This window comes from Candoia aspera, chromosome 9, assembly GCF_035149785.1.
Source record: "Candoia aspera isolate rCanAsp1 chromosome 9, rCanAsp1.hap2, whole genome shotgun sequence".
Taxonomy (NCBI): Eukaryota; Metazoa; Chordata; class Lepidosauria; order Squamata; family Boidae; genus Candoia; species Candoia aspera.
Window position 1 is genome coordinate 21,993,371 of NC_086161.1, and position 23,392 is coordinate 22,016,762.

Below are 23,392 nucleotides of genomic sequence, written 5' to 3' on the forward strand. Positions count from 1 at the left end.
TTAAAGGTCTGAACTTCCACCAGCACCTCCAAAGAGACCTGGTAAGTTGTAGATCCCATCACATTGGAATGATCCCGTGGTTTTTAATATTGAAGATTCAACTTTGGCATCCTCCTCAGCCTACAGAAAAAAACAGATTTTTTTTTTAACCACCACAGAGACCTAAAAAGCAAGCTTGAATCCCGGTCAACTCAAATATGGATCACCAGGTTAGGGGCAAAGAAAGTTGTAGCCCAGGATCTGGGGGAGTGATAGAAACACACTGATAGAGAGATAATGCAAATTGTTGCCTTTGTTCGTGTCTTTCTCTTTCCCTGTTTTTGTCTGCTTTTGTTCCATTTTTAAGTTAACATTTTTTTCCTGTTTGCTGACCTTTAACACGATCTGGATATATCAAATCAATCATTATTACAGTCAAAAACCAGCATAACGGGGTGCGGTACAGTCATTATACAGTGTGTTTAAAGTAAAAAAGCTAAATGTGTATATGTGGCAGATGTGGAAGGCATAAAAGATAAAAAAGTGAGAACCTAAAAGGAATTGTAAATAAAAAGTAAAAAGCTAAAAGAGACATAACAGGTATGAAAGAAATATAAACTAAAAAGATGTACGAGTTATAAAAAGTGAGAATCTAAAAAGAAGTGTAAATAGAAGTAAAAAGCTAAAGGAGACGTAAAAGGTTAAAAAGATATAAACTAAAAAGGTATAAAAAGCGAGATTCTACAAGAAGGGACCACAAGATGGGTATAGGGGAACTTAAAAAGTTAGCACGTGCAAGAAGTTTCAAAGCACCATAATAAGACAAGCTGAATCTAGTTTGTAACGAATTTAGTTTGTAATGCTGAGCCCGAAGCATGAGCCATAAGTCATCACGCAACGAATTTTGAACACTGCTGCTGAGCAGAATCTGGCAATGCTGTGTATTGTGGCAGTGTATTGTTTTGTGTGGTTTATTAATATTGATTAGTCATTAGGCCGTATCAAAGTACAGAATATAAAACGCAGAACATTAATAAGACTGCATATAAAGATAGAATAAAAGAAACAAATCAAGTAAGGAAAAGAATTAGAAAATACAAATCATATTTCTGTATCACCCCTACAGTTTACCCCAATGAGATTTTTAGTACCTGGAAGTAAGAGGGAGGTGTAAAATTACCCTACGATTCCTGGATATGTATGTAGTAGTGGTAAGATGACACTAGCACAAATGTCTGGAGCAGGATTTCTCAACCAGGGTTCTGCGAGAGGGCACCAGGGGTTCCCTGGGAGATCACTATTTATTTAAAAAATGATTTCAAATTCGGGCAACTTCACATTAAAGAGGTAAGTTTCATTCTTTATTTTCAGTTTAAGAACACTGTTAATGCATCTATACAGCCCTACCCATGAAAGGAATAGAATGATTTGGTAACTTCTGGCTTATATTTGAGCCTGAATATGCAGGGGTCCCCCGAGGCCTGAAAAGTATTTCGAGGGTTCCTCCAGGGTGAAAAAGTTGAGAAAGGCTGGTCTGTAGTATGAGCACTGGAGAAGCACACGTGCTGTTGTTGCTGTGTCTCCAGAGCTGCAAGGCCACTGCTGCTCCATGTATGGACCCCCAAGGATGGCTGAACGGAGGGCATGACATTGTGCCAGCATAAGGCCCTTCTGTGCCCAGGGACTTCCAACAATAGCGAAGCATGCCACAGGGGAGACAGAGTACCGGACGGATTTACTGGCCAGAGCGAGCTAAACTAGAAATTACCCACAATCGTTTCCCAAGATTTTTAAGCTTCTCAACCGAAATGGAACTTGCCCTGCACTGCTAGGTACCAAGCAATGGGCTTTGTTTCGGTTGGGCACTTGCCTTGTTATTCTTAATCACAAAATTCCTCCTGGCCAGGACTGGCTTAAAACATTTTGCTGCCCCAGTTAGAACAATTAATGCAACTGACCTAAACCCTTTTTGTGTCTTTCAGAGATCCAGGGGGAGGTGGTAAGTAAACTGATTTCCCCCCAAACCCTCTGGCATTAAAAGATACTCTTTTGAGCAGAGCTTAGCTCCTGATATCTACATGGACACATCTTTGCAGCTTTCTTGGCAACAATACAAAAGTTGTTTGCCGCTGCCTACTTCCAATGTGTTTTTTTCCCCTCAGCTTCCCAATCTAGCAAAAGCTAGATTGAGCTTCCCAATCTAATGAGCCTGAGATTTCCTGATGGTCTCCCATCCAAGTACTAAAAAAGTCTGACCCTGCTTAATTTTTTGGGAGATAAACCAAAATCATGTTAGTGTTGCCATGCCACTGGGCTGTTGAGCATTACAGCTTTATTTTTTCTTCCCTACTTTAACCCCTAACACTTCCTCCTTTGTTCTTGCTATGTTGCTTTTTCTACATCATGACTTCCTGTATTTCCCCAAGGTATAGAAAAAGAACAAGCACATCTCGCTGCTATTTCCTTCTATTTTGCAGCTGGAACATCTGCTGCCAAACTGCAGCTATGCTTTTTTTAAAAAATCCTTCATTTCTTTCTTTTTTTTTGGATCCTATGGGCAACTCTCACTTCTGCTGGGAGAGAAAAGTGGGGAGGGGGGAGAAAAGTGGGGAGGGGGAGTTTTGCTGTCATAAAGTGTAACGTTGCCTCAAGCTGATGCTCCCCAGATTGTTGACCAAGCATTCCATCATCCATAGCTTAGGGGATGGGGGACATATTGCCCAGCACTTGGATGGATCCTGAGTTTGTGAAGGGTAGTCATAATTTGCCATTCCTATACTCTTATGCAGTGTTTCTCAACCTTGGCATCTTTAAGATGGGTGGACTTCAACTCCCAGAATTCCCCAGCCAGCTATGTTGAAGTCCAGCCATCCTAAAGTTGCCACGGTTGAGAAACACTGCTCTAATGTGTAAAATATCTCCAGGGACAAAAGGAGGGACACAACTCACAGCTTACAAGCTGCCGGTGGCCCCTGAACCAGAGGTGTCCTCAGGTATGGTCAAAAATGTCAAGATAGCAGCCATGAGGGTGTGTTCAAAGCCTGTTTTGAATGGGCAGAGCTTAGATCACACCATTGCATTGACTTTGTTGACCACGCCCTGTGGACAGTTTCATCCTGAACCTTTTCTTTTCAGTTGCTGGATCTACACTGTTAAGATTCAGGGAAAACAACTGTAGTCCAGTACACCTAGAGAAGTGTTTCTCAACCTTGGCAACTTGAAGATGTGTGGACGTCAACTCCCAGAACCCCCCAGCCAGCCATGCTGGCTGGAGGGTTCTGGGAGTTGACGTCCACACATCTTCAAGTTGCCAAGGTTGAGAAACATTGATCTAGAGGGCATCCAGCTGAGAAAAGTTGACCACAAGATGTTTAAGGGCTCTTCAGGATCACAGAGGGAGCCCTTTTGTGAGAGCCTTAGGACTGATCTAGTGCAGGCTAAGTAGGAACCTCTCACCTACAGTTCTTCCCCAAATGTTGGGTAGATGGTGGCTGTATCCATGCAACATGCTTAACAAAGTCTAATAAAGCCCTGGGAGATGCATTTGCAACGACAGGCTAAGGTTGGTGAGTGTTCTCCTTGGTTGGGTTTCCTTGGGGCATAGGTGCATCAGGATAGCTTATGGATGCATTGGGTAAAAAAGGTTGATTGAAAAATGAGGATCCTGTGTGAACACCACCCAGCAGAAATGCTAGAATGCTATAGGCTGTATATAGCATTGATATAGGCTGTAATACCAGAATCTTGAAAGCCTGACAGCATTTCCCCTTCCCTCCCTTTTATACCAAAGAGACTCAAGATGGGGAAGTGTTACGCTTCTTTCTCATGCTTTCTTGTTTTCCTGGGCTAAGCTCATGTTTTACTGATGATTACTTCATACCTTCTCCAAGGTCACCTCTGTGCTCCTCTAAATGATGTTCTCCAGCCTTCTCCAAAATACCACTCTCCAGCTGAGCTGGGATTAGAAATTGTAGTCCCAACACATCTGAAGGATCCCATTTGGGGAAGGCTGGCTCTGGTCCTGGTTGGGAGTTGCTCTCCAAACTCCCTGCCTTTAGAAAGGGATCCACCCTTACCTGGAGATGGTAGGGTTTCAGCCTTGAATCCCTGCAGGCAATGTGTGCCCTTCCTCCTCTGTTTTGGTCTTTTCCTGGATTCTCTGCAACTTTGGGAAAGTATCAGGACATCATTCAGTTTTCTTGGGATGTTCCTTCAGGTTCACACAAGCATTGCTGAAGAGGAGGAGGAGGAGGAGGAGGAGGAGGAGGAGTCTCAGTACACATATGAAGCTCCCCCAAGAGAAGAACCAACTAAGAAAGTGTCTGCAGCCAAACAGGAAGGGGATGCAGAGGGCATATACCTTGGTAAGGTGCGAAGACTACAGTAGATAAGCACATAAAGATGATCCTAATCATGGAAGAACCCCTTTAGTTGCTGGATTTTGGTGGTCCAAGTCATGATGGTAGACAAAGGAGATCTTTTGGGCAACACTGGATTTTGGAAACCATTCAGGCTGTGAGTGTTTGTGTATGTTTGTGTGTGTGTGAGTGAGTGAGAGAGAGACAGAGAGACCTGACCCATTGATTTAATCCCTGAGAAGTCAGTTGAAATAAAGAGACATGCAAGAAATTCTTAGTATTTTGCAATTCCCATTTACCATTCAGCTGTTGACTCTGCTGATCTCAAAAAGCTAAGCAGGGTTGGGCCTGGTTAGGGCTTGGATGGGAGACCACTAGGAAATAACAGAGTTGGACTAGGAGAAGACAATGGCAAACTACTTCTGTATTGTTGCAAAAACAAAAACAAAAAATTCACCCAACCCTATGCAGATATATCCATGAGGTCAGCAGAAGTCCAGCTTGACTTGATGGTTTGAGGTCCTTGTCTGCCTGGTTCCTTCACAACTCTGTTGTCCAGAACCCACACCCATAAGAGAACAAGCCTCCAAGGAAAGAGGTGGGTTGATGTTAGAATCAGGCAAGGATGCTGGTATATGGAATTGTGAAAATCTGCCAGCCCAGCTTCTTCCAGGGCAGGGGGGTTGTGGGGGATGGGCCACCCCTTCAGAAACCTGCCACATGGTCCCTGAGTGCAGGACATTTTAGATGTCCCTAAATCACACCACGTTCTGTTGTAATCCATAGGGTTTTCATTGGGACGTTTTCCAATCTGTTTTCCACAACACCATTATGGTGTTGGCAAAGATTATTGAAAATACCATGCGCTGCCAGAAGAACAAACAAATCAGTTTTAGAAGAAATACAACCAGAATGTTCCCTAGAGGCAAAGACAACTAGGCTTAGACTCTCATACTTTGGGCACATCGTCAGGAAAGACCGATCAATCACTTGAAAAGGACATCATGTTTGGTAAAGTCGAGGGCCAGCGGAAAAGAGGAAGACCTTCAGTGCAATGGATTGATACAGTCACCGCAACATTGGATTGCTGGATCAGTCAGGCATGTGGTGCAACTCCAAACAGCATTTCATTCTGTTATACATAGGGTCGCCATGAGTCATAAACAACTTGACGGCAACTGACAACAACAACAAATCATACCACTGACATTCAGCTGCTAAATAGCTGAGTTTCAGCAGCACGCTTTGAAGCTGGTCTGGGGGAGTTTAAGGGTAGAAATCAGATGGCTAGAAATTAGAAGTATTCCAGAGGCTGCCTGCTCCCATTGCCGTCCTTATTTGGGGGCAAAAAACCCCATGCTGTTGAAAATTGGCATTATCTCAGTGAGTTGTTCAGCCTGTTTCCAAGTCCTCCTTGTGGGTCAGCAATTGCTTCAAATCCCCTGCTCTCCTTTCATGTTATTTTAAAAATTAAACTGGACTTGGATTGAGTAACTTCAAAACCAACCAAGAGTGATCAATCTCTCTCTCTCTCTCTTCATCATCATCATCGTCATCATCATTTCTTAGGCCAAGGATCACAGGTGGCTGGGCAGTGACCCAGTCACATCCCTTCAGGAGATGGACCTTAAATGTTGATGCTTTTTTGCACATTTGGGGGAAGTTCTTTTTTCATCATCATCACCATCATTATTAATTATTAATAATAATAATTAGAATTAATAATTATTTCATATGTTAAGGAAAACAACTCTTTTACTTGGGTTCTTACTGAAAACTGGTGGAGAATCATGTCACTGACGTTTGACAGAGCCAACATGGGAGCTTCTCGGATTGCCAAAATGGGGGTGGGGGATCAATTTGGCTTGGTGTTGGCTGCAGCTGTTGGGTTGAAGTAAAAGATGCCTTCAGAAAAAGGCCAGTCTCTAATTTAAGACACATGAATTATTTCTGCACCCAGGTTGGACTAAATAATGCATGGGGGACCTCTACATACCAGAGAAAGAGGGTCATGGATGGAGAAGGTGGGATATAAGGAGGAGAAGAAGAAGGGGGAGCAGAAAAAAATGATTACTGAAGGAAAGCGAATGCCCAAAACTTTCTCAGATGATTTCTCTGCCCTCAGATTGTCCAGGCCCAAGGCGCTTCTCTGAGCCAAACAACAGTCTGCATTCAAAGCCCTGCATGGTAAGAGATTTATTGGAGCTTGTGAAAGTGAAGATGACCCTCAGTCACCCAACTACCGTGTTTTTTGGCAGTGAAGCCAAAGGGCTGAATCCTACAACCTTGCATTGAATTATTTCACACTCTCCTCCCCAACTCTGCTTTTATTTTTTGCATTGTATCAGTTGAGGATTCCACTTTCTCCTGTTCCTGGAACCCTGAACTTTGTTAGTGAAGTTCTAGTGCGTGAATATGAGGCATGAATTATGGATATATTTTTTGTTGATATTTTGCTTGTTCACACCAATGATTAGAAGGCAGAAAGCAGATGGTGAAGGACTTTTTGTCTTGTTTTCAGAAGCAGCTGATGATTTGCAAATGCGCTCACGGCTGCCTGCTTTTGCTTCTGTTCACATAATTTAAACAGTTAAACAGAGGCTGTACCTGTGCTGCCCCCTTACTGGGAATAAGCTCCATTGACACCCTTAGGGTTGCACCATGAAAAGGGAAATCGCAGTCTCTGCCCACCACAAAGGCCTTGGGCCACACCGACTGATACCGCCAGGTCCAGAACAGCCTCTCCAGAGTTTTCTTTCTGCACCTCACCTTACCAAATTTCCCCTCTTATGCCCTGCAGTTGCTCACAAAGCCTGGAGCTGAAGACAGTGATGATGAAGGGACAATCAACTTCCAAGCCATTGAGGAAGGTCAGAGGGAGGGGCTGCAACTGGAGGGATGGACTTGTGGAGGATGCAACACTGTGATGGAAGGACTTGCATCTTTTAAGACGGGCTAATCTAAATTTCTAATCATTGTTTCTCTTTTGGCCAGGGAAAGACACATTGGGGTAAGCAAGAAGTTTGTTAGGCACCAAGAGAGATAATGTGGGCACGTTGGAACCTATGGACATCATGTTGACAATCACTAAAGCATGATGTTAGGCACAGTCCTTGTAGAGAATTAGATTTATTTTCAGAGAAGCCAGCTCTGTTCATGTAGTGTGCATACCCGTGGTTAACGTAACCATGATTTATCCAATTCACCCAATGTGGAGGGCCTGCACTGAACCATAAGTTGTGTTCACCCAACATGTTGGCTCTGGTTGTTGCCTGGGTTTGGAATTCTACATGCTGCCACTTTTCATGAGAGAAGAAACCGGCACACATTTGTTGGGAAGTCCATGGCTTTTGTTTCTATACTGTTGACATGCAGCCTGTTGAGAATCCAGGGTGACGTGGCCAGCTCTTTGGCAGCAGAGCCCAGTTTGGGACTTAAGCATGAGCAGTGAATTTTGACCTCCTTTTCTGCAGCACCCAATTTCCTTAGTGGTTCAGGAATGGACAAAGCCCAGCAAACTCAAGGGCCAAAGTCAAGCTGTGCCACCCTCAAATGCAGATGGGGAAATTTGCATCCTCTGCCCGTTTTAAAAACCCAGCCTCCTCCCTGCACACAGGCTAGAGAGAAGCCTTGCACTACCTTACTTCCACAGCTTGTTTTCCTTTAATGCTAGGAATTTGTGAGTCATACTCAGCACCAAAGTGGCACCATCCAGAAAGAGATTCCTCCATTGCTGCATGGCTGCCAGTCCATCTGCTGAGGAATGAGCCTCTAGGGTTGCCATCTCATTAGGATTGGTCCAGTGCAGCTGTCCAGATAAATGGAGACTACAGTTCCCAGAAGTCTACACTCCTCCCTTCTCCAGCTAGCAGACCAAAGTTATCTACGGTAGATCTCCTGGTTTGACATCGCAATGATTCTCTTCACGTCCCAGTGCAGCTTTCCATTCATCTCAATAAATAGCCATTTGACTTCTCCAAGTTCTTGAGCAATTTAGGCCCACAAGAAATGCCCAAGTCAGTATGAGAAGTACCAAAACAGAGAAGCAAAACTCCAGGTCCCAGGATGCAATTTCTTTTTAATAGATTATTAACCTTTGGGGGAAGGGAAATGGAATGGACTGTTGTGGGGAAGGACAGGACAGAGAGCTATACTTCAGTATTTCAGTATGTTGCATATTCTACTTTTTTTCTGCAGGTTGGTAGCTTTTTTTTTTTCCTTTGCAGCACTGAAAAAGGGAATGATGAAAACTCCTCAGCCACATTCTCTTCCACAATCAGCTCGCCGGGTGTCCATGCCTGTCTTGGCCTCCTCCAGACATCAAGCAAAAGAGGTCATAAGCAGTGGTATGTAGCATTGCAGCAAGACTGAGGTTTATTCATTGATGTTTGGCAGCCTTGGAAATTCCCAGGATTTGAGGCATATTAGATTTTTTTAGGGGCTAAGCCAACCAGGTGTATCACAGTCAAGAGCTTTACTGGAATAAATGCTAACATTTACAAGAAATTTAGAATAGAAAATTGGAGTTTGCTATTTTAACATTACTCCCTCAGTTTTTTTTAAAAAAAAATGTTATATATCTTTCTTGTAAGTTTAAGATGAGATTAATTCACCAAAAATCCTATTTGGGGTCACTGGAACCCTTGATGGATGTTCCAATGTTGAAGATGCAACGAATTAGAAGGTACTTGAGCATCCATGGTTCAATTGTGTGGTCTGGCTGTTCCATATTGCTTGAATATTGAATGGAACCAGGTTCTAAGAAGGGAGTTCAGCTTTTAAGAAGTTAAAGCCTTGTTAAACCATATTTCAAAAAATTGGAATTTATCCATTTAGGAAGAACTTTCATCTCTCATGTTAGGGGTGCTCCAAAAAGAGGCTACTATGCATTCTTAGGAAGACACGTCAAAGGTTGGTGTCATGAAATGAGTGTACTCTCACCCTTTGATCTGGCCCTTCATTGACACAAATGGAAATCTGGACAATATGATTCTATGCCAAGCTTTAAACTGTTTCAAAACAGAGGCACCGAAGGCGGTTTTCCAGTCTAGGAGTGCCAAGTTGTGTTGGATTGGAACACCTGTCAAGCACACCCAGCGTTTGTCTTTTTTTCCCCATAAAACTTTATTAAGTTTCAGCAAAAGACGAATTATAAAGAAACAGGGAAAAAAAGGATTAAGGAAAAAAGATCAGAACAAGAACAAAATTAAGAGTGAAGAAAAAGAAAAAGAAGAATAACTTCCAACTTTCTTTGGTACAGATACAAATTTAAAATACATTAACCTCTTACTCTAAAATTAACAATAGTACACAATATTTCTATAATCATAAACAGTTCTAATCATCAAATCCCAAAATTAAAATTTCATTTCTTTCAGTTTCAAGCAAAAAGTCCAAAAGTGCTTTCCAAGTAGAAAGATAGCTAGACAAAGTCTTTTCTTTAATCAAAGTAGTCAATTGCACCATCTTGGCCAATTCCATTAATTTCACCATCCATTCTTCCATTGTCTTGTTTTGCAAGCATTTGTTGTGTTTTGCAATAATTTATTGTGGTTCACTAGTTGTGCCAAACAGCAAGGATAAAACCGTTCTCTCAACAGCACATACTGCATTATATCAATAAAAACTAGGAAATGTGTTTTTTTAAACACTTAAAAAAAAAGTAACTGAGATCTCCCAGAAAGTGAATTCTGAATCTAATATACAATGAGTCCTATGTTTCAAAAAAGAGTCAAAAATCAAGCTGTGGTGCTATATTTGGAATATATGCATATTCCTTGTTTTATTATTTAGTTATTTAAATTCATTATAATTAAATTTATTATTATAAACGTGACAAAATGAAACAAAAGAAACATAACAGAAGGCGGTTTTAAGAGCTTTCCAGAACCTCAGGAGAAAGGGTGCTGTCCTTATTTCTGGGGGGATTCTGTTCCAGAGGGCGGGGGCCATGTCAGAGAAGGCGCGCTTCCTTGGTCCCACAAGATGGCGACATTTAGTAGAGCGGGCCTGGAGTGCTCCCACTCTGATGGAACATACTGGGTGGGTAGAACATTCTTCTTTGGGGATTGTTCATTCTTGTTCTTTGAACCTTTTTGCAGATCCTTTCCTGACCCCGAAAGCTGACCAGGTAACTAAGTTTGCACCAAACCACAAATTCATCCAAGTTCATCTGGAGCATTCCAGTTGTTGCTCTTTGCTAGTACTCTTGCAGTGACACAACAGGGTGCACAGTTACTGCTAGCCTCAAATTTTCTCTCCCTCTTTCAGGATGAACCTCAAGACGAGCCCATCTATATGGAATGTGAGGCCAACACAGGTGAAGCCCCTTCTTTTGGTCCTTTACCTTCTACAAGGTAGCACTTCTGGGGACCTCAAATGCTTTGGCTACAGAAAGTGCAAACTCATTATTCAGTGGCATATTCAATTAAAAGGAGATGAAGAAAGGAATTCTCTGCTTCAGCTGATGGAAACCTGCCATTAACTTGAGTAAATCAAAATGCACCCATGCTAGGCAGATGAATGATCTCACCTGGTGCACATTATGACCAACAGAACTAGGCTTTGTTCCCTTAGCTGTTGCCCTGGGACTGCAACCTCCAGTAATTCCAACCCGCATGGCCAAGGATCCTGAGAACTGCAGCCAAAAAAGTAAGGGCAACAACTTTGGCAAGGCCATGCAAGTGTTTCACTGCACCTTTTGTTTGGAGTGACTCACACAGATGGTCATCTCTGTGGGTTACTATGATGAGTTCTAAAGGGAATGAGAATGCCAGTCCGGGATCTCAGCCGAACCACAGCAGCACTTTTTGCCCAGCTTGTCCAGGGTGATGTAGTGTTTTGAGCTTGTACCTGCTGAACTTCACTTCCATTCTTTGGGTCTGCCAGCACCTCTAAATTCGCAGACTGTGATTGTGTTTGCATTGTGCCCTGAACTGTGTTGTGCACATCCAGACTGTGAGATGGGTTAGTGGTGGGTTTGATGTGCTGTACAAACCCAGGAAATTGTGTTGAATTAACATGACTAAATTTACTATGGACAAGCATGTTGAGTGAACACACCCTGTGGCTTGTACCTTCCCTTCAGATTGTACCTTCCCTTCCAAGCTAAACACAGCTGAACTGATGATAGACTCATAGGCTGAGTTAATATAGTCTATAGTTTGTACTGTACTTTCCCTTCAAACTAGGATGTGCAAAACCACATTTGAAAAACTAATCTAGTTTTTATTTGTTTGTTTGTTTGTTTGTTTTGTTCAATTTATATAGCAGCCCAACTTGCCTACGTGACTCTGGGTACCTCACAGAGTTGAAACACAAAAAAACAGTACCAAAAAAATAACCCAAACCATACCACAAAACCCATTAAAATACATTAAAAACTATAAAAACTACTTTATAAAAAAACATGATCTGTGAGAGTGTAATCCAAGGCCCTAACAATATAGCCATTTAGCAGGCTTCACACCACCACTACAGATCCCCAGGCAAGATGGCAAAGCCAAATCTTCAGGCCCTTCTGGAAGGCCAAAGGAGGCTGGGGCCAGTCTGACCTCAGGGGGATGATGTTCAAAAGGGCAGGTGCCATGGTAGAAAAGGCTGTCCTCCTGGGTCCCATCAGATGACATTCTTTAGTGGACAGGACCCATAACATGCTGGACCTGATGGGACAGGTAGATGTAATCAGGAAGAGGTGGTTCCTTAAATAACCTGGCCCATTTCAACCTTGACTGGGGACAAGTTGCTCCAAACTTGCCAAGAGAGGTCCTGAGCTTCCTGTAAGCCACCCTTCTCCTACCTAGACCTGATTTCTTTTTCATTTCTTGCCAGACTTGGTGCCCTGCAAAGTGCTTCCTTCTCCAATCCTGGAACCTCTAACCTGCCTCTTGAAGCAAGCCAAGTGAGTATGATATATCCCCAGAAAGTGGGTGGGAAAGATGGAAGCCCATGTTTATCCATAAATATTCCAGATTTGGAGACCTGGAATTACAGGCTCCATGGTTCCAAATCTGGAGACTAGATCTACCTTCTGGATGGACCTAGTCTCCAGGGCACGAAAAGGCTGAAGGACTGGGTTCATTCTGATGCAGAAAGTTGGGCATTATCCTAATTTGGATGTTGCATGCAGAAGCTTGGAAGCAAAGTCTACTGCTTGAGGGTCATTCCTTTTCATGATGGGGGCAAGAGCAATTCCGGTCCAGAAATGCAGGAGTCTGTTGGGTGGACAATGGTTTCGCAGAAATATTAAGGATAATCATGCAGGAGGGACAACAGTTCAGACAGGGAATCAGGACCAAGGATAGCTCCAAGCATTGCTGGATGGGTGTCTTGTTGGATCCAAACATCTAAGGCAGGGTTTCTCAACCTTAGCAACTTTAAGATGCCTGGACTTCAACTCCCAGAATTCCCAGCAAGCTGGCTGGGGAATTCTGGGAGTTGAAGTCCACACATCTTAGAGTTGCTAAGGTTGAGAAACCCTGATCTAAGGACAGAAATCTTTCTTCAGGAAAGGTCTGCAGCAAATTGTGGGTTTAAACCAGTGTTACCAATAGAAGAGAATATCTGTAGCTCAAGGTTGAACTGTGGAGTCCTTGGTGTTCTCTGAGCTTGGTTGTTTTCCTGCAGACGTTTCATTACTCAACTAGGAAACATCATCAGTTACCAGTTTCAGTTACCTAGTCAGGTAACAAAACATCTGCAGGAAAACAACCAAGCTCAGAGAACACAAAGGACTCCACAGCTCAGCCAGTATTGTTCAAACTTGGTCACTTTTAACATGTGTGGACTTCAACTCCCAGAATTCCCCAGCCAGAATGGTCAATTGTTTTATGAAAAGGTGGCTGATACATACACACAAACCCTGCATGGCAGCCATTTTGTGAGAGCAGCCAGCATGCTCTCAAAATTCCAGATGTGCCACCAGCCTTGTCTTTGATGTAATGCACCATGGAATATCTCTTACACATTTTACAATGGATTCCATGTAGCACAATCCTCTCTCTTTATCTCTCTATTAGAACCAAAATTTCTCCACTAGGACCTCAGCAGGTGAGTGGTAAAAACATAACGTAAGGAGCAGAAAGGCAGCATTTGTGGGAAAAGAGGTGACTCTAGAAATGCTGCATAATTTTTTTTTAAAAACTATTGCATATTTATGGGCATGGTTGGGTCGCAGAGTTTACGGTGCATCAAGGCAAGCTCAAGTTAAGTCCTAGCATCCCACCATTCTGCAGATGACATGTTGGGGAGGAATGCTTTGCATAATCCCATCAGCTTCTTGGAAGGACCAGATAAAAACATAATAAACAAATGAAATATTGGGTCCAGCTAGGTGCTTAGCAATTCCTTCCTTGACCCCAGTTTAAAAATATTTGCAGGAAAAGTAGATTTGAATCAAATCTGTGGACATCATATACAGCTATATGCATTCCTTGGCTCCATGGATCAAACATTACGCAGCTTTGTGCTGGGGAAAATATATCTGGGCATAAGAATGTCTTGAGTTATCCTGGCTGGAGGACACACATGAGTCCAGCTTGGTGTAAGTGAACAGATGAAGAGATATATCTGATCCAGCCAGGAAAATAACCTTGTTCTCTATACTTTCCCTTTCCAGGGCTTCCCAGAAAACAACCCTGAGGGTAACAGCCTAATAACCTAAGGTTTTGCCTGGGTGGGTGTGGGCATGGGGTGGTGGAGGAGAAAGACCAAAGCAAAAATCATTTTTGTTACTGTGAGGGTTGCCTTATCTGAGCAGCCCCTTCCACCATTTCTGCAGGATTGCAGAAATATCACTGCCCAGACCCTTCTCCCAAATGGACTTCATTCCTATTGCCCTCTTGACACAATTCATTTGTTCTGCAAATCCATGCCTTCCAGTCTGCCTGTAAGAGTGTGGGGGGATGACCTTGAAAGACGGGAGGGAGAGCAGACTAGGCAACAGTCAGGTAAGAGGCAGCTGAGCCCGCAGGAGGAATGGGGGTGTGGGAAGCGTCTCAGAAGGGACCCTCCCTAGTTTCTGGGACTGTACAGGCAAGGAGGGGAGAGAGATGTATTTTCAGACTTGCAGGATTCTGTCAATGTAACCTTAGAATGCAGTTAGAGCTAGTGCTTCTGGGTGTGCTTCCTGTCTGGACTACTTCACAAGGCTGGCACTGTCATTGCTGAGAAAATACAAATCTATAGGTGGGGAGATATTCAGGGAAAAGTTGTGGAAGGGAGAAATGCTTGAGCCCTGGGGTGGACTGCTGTGTCCCACCCACCAATTTTTTTTTTAACAAAAAAAAAATCCCTGTTCTAGGCTTCTCTCTGTTCCAGAAATCGACTGTAGTAGAAATCTCCAGGAGAGATTTCTTTACAGTACTTGCCTTTTTGAGTGGCCATAGAGTGAGTGCTTGAGATGATTTACCATTTTTAAAAAATGCACACAAACACCCTCGTCTCCCTCTCAGATTGATAAAATACCTACAGTGTAACAATAAAAGGAAACTTTTTTTTTTTGGTAAACCACCCAGAGTCATTTTGAGATGGGCGGTATAAAAATACAATAAATAACTAAATAACTAAAACTCAAGTGTGCAGCGTTTGATTATAAAAAGCTCTTCGAATCATTCCAAAAACAGTCACAACTTGGTTGGCCCATGAAAGAAAATACAGTAAGTTGCTCACCTGAGTGAAACCTTTATTAGGAACAATCAAAATGACAGAGCATCATACAAGCTTTTAAACCCTTCAGAACGCATTGGCAATGGATCCAGGACTTGCTAGCAGATGCTCAGCTTGGTTAAGGTTTCTGTGCCTTAGCACACTATATAAACTTGGCCTGCTCTCTGTTAATTTATGATTCCATGTATATCTATCTATCTATCTATCTATCTATCTATCTATCTATCTATCTATCTATCTATCATCTATCTATCATCTATCTATCTATCTATCTATCTATCTATCTATCTATCTATCTATCATCTATCTATCTATCTATCTATCTATCATCTATCTATCTATCTATCTATCTATCTATCATCTATCTATCTATCTATCTATCTATCTATCTATCTATCTATCTATCTATCTATCATCTATCTATCATCTATCTATCTATCATCTATCTATCTATCTATCTATCATCTATCTATCTATCTATCTATCTATCTATCATCTATCTATCTATCTATCTATCTATCTATCTATCTATCTATCATCTATCTATCATCTATCTATCTATCTATCTATCTATCTATCTATCTATCATCTATCTATCTATCTATCTATCATCTATCTATCTATCTATCTATCATCTATCTATCTATCTATCTATCTATCTATCATCTATCTATCTATCTATCTATCTATCATCTATCTATCTATCTATCTATCTATCATCTATCTATCTATCTATCTATCTATCATCTATCTATCTATCTATCTATCTATCTATCATCTATCTATCTATCTATCTATCATCTATCTATCTATCTATCTATCTATCATCTATCTATCTATCTATCTATCTATCTATCTATCATCTATCTATCTATCTATCTATCTATCATCTATCTATCTATCTATCTATCTATCATCTATCTATCTATCTATCTATCATCTATCTATCTATCTATCTATCTATCTATCATCTATCTATCTATCTATCTATCTATCATCTATCTATCTATCTATCTATCTATCTATCTATCATCTATCTATCTATCTATCTATCTATCATCTATCTATCTATCTATCTATCTATCTATCTATCATCTATCTATCTATCTATCTATCATCTATCTATCTATCTATCTATCTATCTATCATCTATCTATCTATCTATCTATCATCTATCTATCTATCTATCTATCTATCATCTATCTATCTATCTATCTATCATCTATCTATCTATCTATCTATCTATCATCTATCTATCTATCTATCTATCTATCTATCTATCATCTATCTATCTATCTATCTATCTATCTATCATCTATCTATCTATCTATCTATCTATCTATCATCTATCTATCTATCTATCATCTATCTATCTATCTATCTATCTATCTATCATCTATCTATCTATCTATCATCTATCTATCTATCTATCTATCTATCTATCATCTATCTATCTATCTATCTATCATCTATCTATCTATCTATCTATCTATCTATCTATCTATCTATCTATCATCTATCTATCTATCTATCATCTATCTATCTATCTATCTATCTATCTATCTATCATCTATCTATCTATCTATCTATCTATCTATCATCTATCTATCTATCTATCATCTATCTATCTATCTATCTATCTATCTATCTATCTATCATCTATCTATCTATCTATCATCTATCTATCTATCTATCTATCTATCTATCATCTATCTATCTATCTATCTATCTATCATCTATCTATCTATCTATCTATCTATCTATCTATCATCTATCTATCTATCTATCTATCTATCATCTATCTATCTATCTATCTATCATCTATCTATCTATCTATCTATCTATCATCTATCTATCTATCTATCTATCATCTATCTATCTATCTATCTATCATCTATCTATCTATCTATCATCTATCTATCTATCTATCTATCTATCATCTATCTATCTATCTATCATCTATCTATCTATCATCTATCTATCTATCTATCATCTATCTATCTATCTATCTATCTATCATCTATCTATCTATCTATCATCTATCTATCTATCTATCTATCTATCATCTATCTATCTATCTATCTATCATCTATCTATCTATCTATCTATCATCTATCTATCTATCTATCTATCTATCTATCTATCATCTATCTATCTATCTATCATCTATCTATCTATCTATCTATCTATCTATCTATCATCTATCTATCTATCTATCTATCTATCTATCATCTATCTATCTATCTATCATCTATCTATCTATCTATCTATCTATCATCTATCTATCTATCTATCTATCTATCTATCATCTATCTATCTATCTATCTATCTATCATCTATCTATCTATCTATCTATCATCTATCTATCTATCATCTATCTATCTATCTATCTATCTATCTATCTATCATCTATCTATCTATCTATCTATCTATCTATCATCTATCTATCTATCTATCTATCTATCTATCTATCTATCATCTATCTATCTATCTATCTATCTATCATCTATCTATCTATCTATCTATCTATCATCTATCTATCTATCTATCTATCTATCATCTATCTATCTATCTATCTATCTATCTATCATCTATCTATCTATCTATCTATCTATCTATCTATCTATCATCTATCTATCTATCTATCTATCATCTATCTATCTATCTATCTATCTATCTATCTATCATCTATCTATCTATCTATCTATCATCTATCTATCTATCTATCTATCTATCATCTATCTATCTATCTATCTATCTATCTATCTATCATCTATCTATCTATCTATCTATCTATCATCTATCTATCTATCTATCTATCTATCATCTATCTATCTATCTATCATCTATCTATCTATCTATCTATCTATCATCTATCTATCTATCTATCATCTATCTATCTATCTATCTATCTATCTATCATCTATCTATCTATCTATCTATCATCTATCTATCTATCTATCTATCATCTATCTATCTATCTATCTATCTATCTATCATCTATCTATCTATCTATCATCTATCTATCTATCTATCTATCTATCTATCTATCTATCATCTATCTATCTATCTATCTATCATCTATCTATCTATCTATCATCTATCTATCTATCTATCTATCTATCATCTATCTATCTATCTATCATCTATCTATCTATCTATCTATCTATCATCTATCTATCTATCTATCTATCATCTATCTATCTATCTATCTATCTATCATCTATCTATCTATCTATCTATCTATCTATCTATCTATCATCTATCTATCTATCTATCTATCATCTATCTATCTATCTATCTATCTATCATCTATCTATCTATCTATCATCTATCTATCTATCTATCTATCTATCATCTATCTATCTATCTATCATCTATCTATCTATCTATCTATCTATCTATCTATCATCTAACTATCTATCTATCATCTATCTATCTATCTATCTATCTATCTATCATCTATCTATCTATCTATCTATCTATCATCTATCTATCTATCTATCTATCTATCTATCTATCTATCTATCTATCTATCTATCTATCTATCTGTACCCAGAAGATGGATTTATTGAGGAACCCAGGAAATGCTCTGGGTTTTTTTTTCAGCTAGGTGCCTCAAAACTGATGTCCTTCCAGAGGTGAGCATAAAGATGTTTGGCTGGGTTACTGTTCCCTTGATTGTGGAGGAAGTTAGGAAGTTGAACTTCTCTACTCCCTGGGTGGTCAAACATAACAGAAGGAGGGAGATAGCGTGTAGAGATGCCACTGCAGAATAGAGATGGGCAGGCTTCAGATTTGCTGGATCTGGGTTTTTCTTTTATTTTACGTTCTTACCAGCATCCTAAACTCCAGCAAATGTCACGCCCATAGTACAATCCAGGACCACCAGCTTCTATCCCCAGCTCTTTGACTACAACTTTGGACATCCCTAGCCAAGGATCCAGTTGAGAAAGGCTAATTGCCTATATTACAGTGACAGGAGGATAGCATTGCATCCATTTTTATTTATTAGTTAGATTTATATCCCATTTCTCCCTCCAAGCAGCAAATGTAGTGCTCCTTCCTCCAGTTTCACCCCCCCCTCCCCAAATAGCAGCCCTGTGAGATAAGGGGATTTGAGAGAGAGAGGGAGAGAGAGAGAAACTGGCCGAAAGTCATCCAGAAAGCTTCCAAAGCTAAGAGTGACCTTGAACGAGGGGCTTCCTGATTTTAAGCCAGCAACATAACCACAGCTCTACACGGCTCATATACTGTTGTCAGTCTTGACAAAGCTGAGAGTCAAAAATCCTTATGGATCTGCCGTAAAGCCCCCAAATCTCCATCAGTCCATTCAAACTGACCTCTTGCCCTGAGTTGTTAAAACAGCAAAAAGTTCTGCAGCTTCTAAAAGATGCTGCTGCTTATTACGGCTTCCTAAGATTGGAAGGACCCAAGTGGGCTCTATTCAATGCATTTCACAAATGCAGGCAGAGGGCATTGAATCTCCACTTGCACTGGGCACCCCTCCAAGGAGCAAAGAGTGAAATACATTTGGTTGCTGGGGGTCTCCCCAGACAACGTTGCCAGGTGGTTTCTCCTCTTTGCTCCTGCATCAAAATCTGAAACCCATGGCCTGGGATTGTGGTGGAGGTGGAAAATGATGGGGCAGAGCAGAAGTATCAGTTTGGTTTGTTCAGAAAAGGGGAGCACCCCTCACCCCTTCACTGTACCCTGCATTTATCTGCTTCATCAGCTCTGTTATATTTCTGCAGGATCCTGATATGAAAAACGCAGCATGGTATGCAGGCAGTTGTGACCGGCGTACAGCTGAAGCAGCTCTCCTCCGGTTTAATAAGGTAGCACGGCCCTGTTTTATGAACAGGAAACAGACATTGTGACAATCCCTTTGTACTTTGAAGTATCCTGTTGGCCCACCAGTTTGATGCACCCCACTTACTTTGCAGTCCACCCAATCCTCAGATCTCCATCCTGATCATCTGGATTGGGCACAGTGAATCCAAGAACAAACTCTCTCTTTGAGTTCTATTAGTAATATTTATTTGAAGAATAAGTTATTCATTACTAAAAAAAACAAAAAACAAACGGGTGATGTGTATTAGAAGGAAAGAGCATTACAAAAATTCCAGCAAGCGCTTCGCTTTCAAACGGGGCACCTTCATATAGGCAATCGATGGCAGCAAAACCTTTGTCTGTTTTCTCATGCTCCGATGATGGAGGGGGCTGAAAGCTTCCCACTTATCTATTTTTTTTAATTAATTTTTATTCAAGAATTTTTTTACAGAATAAAAACAGTACAGAGTTAAAGAAGAAAAAGAAAAGTAGAGAAAACTGATAAGTAAATAAGAAAGAAATTTTAAAAAGAGACAGAAAAGAAAGAAAAACAAAACAAAAGATATAAAAAGCAGCTTCTGATCTTCTTTACAGCAGTTATAAATGCATTTATATTTTATCCTCTCTCTCTAAAGTTATATCATGGTTATATCATCTTTCCATATTCTACCCTTTCTAATCATCAAAGCCATAAGTCAGAAGTTCATTTTTTTCCCATTTTCAGCAAAAAGCCCTAAAGGGTTTCCAGTCACTGACAAATGTAATTGTTGTCTTGAAGCTTGCCACTTATCTAGAGGCAGAGCAATCTGCATCTCAGTTGTTGCCAAGAAGTCCACCCCATTTTAAAGTTGCCAAGGTTGAAAAACACTACTCTACATGTGGGGCTTCAAGAAAAGGTATCAAAGCAAGAAATGGATGAATTCATTGCAGCATTGAAAGCTGTTCCTAATCATGCTCTGTGGGTTGATTAACAGGGACGGACATTCCAGACTACCTATTTAAACTTCAAGAGGGTGGGGGTCTTCCCCACCCTCTAAACTGGTCTTCCCCTACCTCCTATGTTGTAATTCCAACTTCAAGTTTGCACAGTCAAAGCACAAAAAGTTGTGATTTGTCCACCCTGGCTGGGAAATTCTGGGAGTTGTAATCCCAACCCCTTCTCTACCCTGGAGAAGTCCTGATCTCAACAAAGGAAGATCCCAAAGGACTGGCCTGGGCGGTTTCTCAAGCCAGAAATGGCTCTTGCTTGGCCTCCCAACTCATGCTTCCTCTACGTCATGAGAAAGAGAGGAAAATTCATTTGGATTCAAAGCACCAGCACTTCAACGTGTTTGGAAAACTCCTTGACACTTGGCTCCTCTCCCCTTCGTTCCTTTACACAGAACAGTGCCTTCATGGTGCGGCAGAGTTCACACCACTCTCTGAGCCAGCCCTTCACCCTGGTGGTTCTCTACAAGAGTCATGTCTACAACGTTCCCATCCACTACCGGGAGAGCAGCTGTCAGTTTGTGCTTGGCAAGGATGGGAAGAGCCATGAGGAGGTGAGTTGAGGGGAAGGTTGGCTCTCCAGAAGGTCCAGCTATTTCCCACACTCAAGACGAACGCAGGCTTCTGCCTCCTGACGTGGCCATCTTCATGGCCACCAAGCAGAGTTAGCTCTGCTTAGCGTCTAGATAGGAAGCTGCTGGGCATGGACGTCCATGGGAGAGGGCCACGGGGGTCAAATGATACCACACACACTGTGACGTCCTCATGCAAACAACACAGACGGTGTCATTTGTCTAAGTTGCCCCCACCATTTGCGCTGTGAGATCACAATGCCTGTGACATCATCTTGGCTTGCCAGGCACATAAGCTACCTGGTAAAATCGTGTAGATTGTGGATAATTTTAGGAATGGAGGAAAAGTGGGGGTTTAACCTTTTAATTGCCAGATTATGGCCTGGAGCACACATTGCGGCAAGCCATGTTTTGTTTAACCAGGATTGTTGAAGAAGCCACAGTTGACAGGCTCCACACAACATGCTAATCCATAAACCATTTTGCAAGCCAGAATGGTTCAGCCAACCCTCCCAAGTGTGTGTAGCAATTTGGGGGTGGGACTGGCCCTGGGGAGGCCCACAGAAACTCAGGGGGTGACTTGGAGCCAGGTACTCCCCCTCAGTCCAACCTACCCCCCAGAATTCTTGTGGTGGGGATAAATTGGAGGAAAAATTACTGTACATTTATTTTATTTTATTATTTTATTTTATTTTATATCCCGCCTTTATTAGTTTTATAAATAACTCAAGGTGGTGAACATACCTATCACTCCTTCCCCCTCCTCTTTTCCCCACAACAACAACCCTGTGAGGTGGGTTGGGCTGAGAGAGAGGGACTGGCCCAAGGTCACCCAGCCGGCTCCTTGAAGGAAAGTCAAAATCTGACAACAACAACAACAACAACAACAACAACAGAATACTCTTAGTGGTGCTATAGGTGGGATTTTCAGGGGGAAGGCATCCAGGGACCCACTCAGGAAGTGGCTCCAAAGCACAAGAGGGCAGACTTCCTGCATTTGAAGCAAGCAAACTAATGTTCATAATCTCCCCTAGGATTGAAAGGGGAAATTATTAAGTGCCCCCACCCCTGAAATCAGAATTCAGCATATGCAACAACTCCCACCCCACCTTGACCCCACAACTTTCCCCGATTTGAGGAAACCCAGATTCAAATGTAGGGAAATGGGGGAGTTGGGGCCACAGAGACGTTGACTGTATCTATCCCTCGCCAGCTGTTTGACAGCGTTTCCAGCATCATCCAGAAGTACTCAGAGCGCCCCCTGGTGCTGATTGACGGCAGCACTTCTGCCAAGGAGCAAACTCGCCTGTTGTTCCCGGTGACGCCCTGAAGGGGGCGCCTGGAGATCGGCTGGGTGCACTGAGTGGATCCCCAGTTTCAGCTCGGCGTCCTGGGCGTCGGTTTCAGTGCCTTTCCGGTGCAAGGACAAAACGTTAAGAGTTCAGCATGGCATCCTGCATTATTTCATTCACAACCTGCTTTTCAACACCTTGAGTTGGTTTGCAAAATTATGGACATGATCTAATGAGGAAAAAAAAAAAACTTCAGGAGTGGAAAAAGATGGGCCTTTACAAAGGATTCCTGCTTCAAGCATCCCTTTTGCGCCTTGTATAGTAGTAATAACAATTCTCTGTTGATTTTTATAACCTTGGAAAGATGCCTGCAATTAATAATGTGTGCTGCATATGACATCTGTCTCAAACCAACTTACATGCCATTTTGGAAATGAACAAAACTCTCTTCCAGAATTCAGGGATGGGACTAACCCTTGAAACTCAGTCAGAAAAAAAAAAATGGTGAAGAAATTAAACAGGCAGGCTTGAAACTGCCCCAAAGATGACCCGGGGGGGGAGGATCTGCAAGAATCTGTATCTCCAAATCTCTAAATCTGAGGAGAGGACGGTCCTGGGGAAGAAGAAAAGTTACTCCGCTCCTTGCAGATCCCCCCCCCCCGGGTCATCTTTGGGGCAGTTTCAAGCCTGCCCCAAAGATGACCCG

At 41.0% G+C, this 23,392-nt stretch overlaps 1 protein-coding gene and 1 long non-coding RNA gene across 2 annotated transcripts; both read left to right on the forward strand.

Moving 5' to 3' along the window:
• The first annotated feature begins 4,258 nt into the window (after nt 1-4,258).
• Nucleotides 4,259-8,671, forward strand: LOC134502600 (uncharacterized). The gene is made up of 4 exons (XR_010068466.1): nt 4,259-4,343; nt 6,463-6,524; nt 7,138-7,207; nt 8,564-8,671. It is a non-coding gene; the product is annotated as an uncharacterized LOC134502600 (long non-coding RNA).
• Nucleotides 8,672-10,287: 1,616 nt separating this feature from the next.
• On the forward strand, nt 10,288-22,753 carry SH2D6 (SH2 domain containing 6). The gene is made up of 9 exons (XM_063311300.1): nt 10,288-10,379; nt 10,541-10,656; nt 12,168-12,237; nt 13,355-13,385; nt 13,954-13,978; nt 18,612-18,643; nt 19,757-19,840; nt 21,218-21,376; nt 22,608-22,753. Exons 1-9 carry the CDS (start codon nt 10,288-10,290, stop codon nt 22,722-22,724), a joined length of 726 nt encoding a protein of 241 aa, XP_063167370.1. The 3' UTR covers nt 22,725-22,753.
• The last annotated feature ends 639 nt before the right edge of the window (nt 22,754-23,392 follow it).

Coding starts and splice junctions, on each gene's coding strand:
- SH2D6 (XM_063311300.1), top strand. CDS start 10,288: ATGTCAGAGAAGGCGCGCTTCCTTGGTCCCACAAGATGGCGACATTTA. Junction 13,386..13,953: donor CTCCACTAGGACCTCAGCAG/GTGAGTGGTAAA, acceptor TTCCCTTTCCAG/GGCTTCCCAGAAAACAACCC. Junction 21,377..22,607: donor ATGGGAAGAGCCATGAGGAG/GTGAGTTGAGGG, acceptor ATCCCTCGCCAG/CTGTTTGACAGCGTTTCCAG.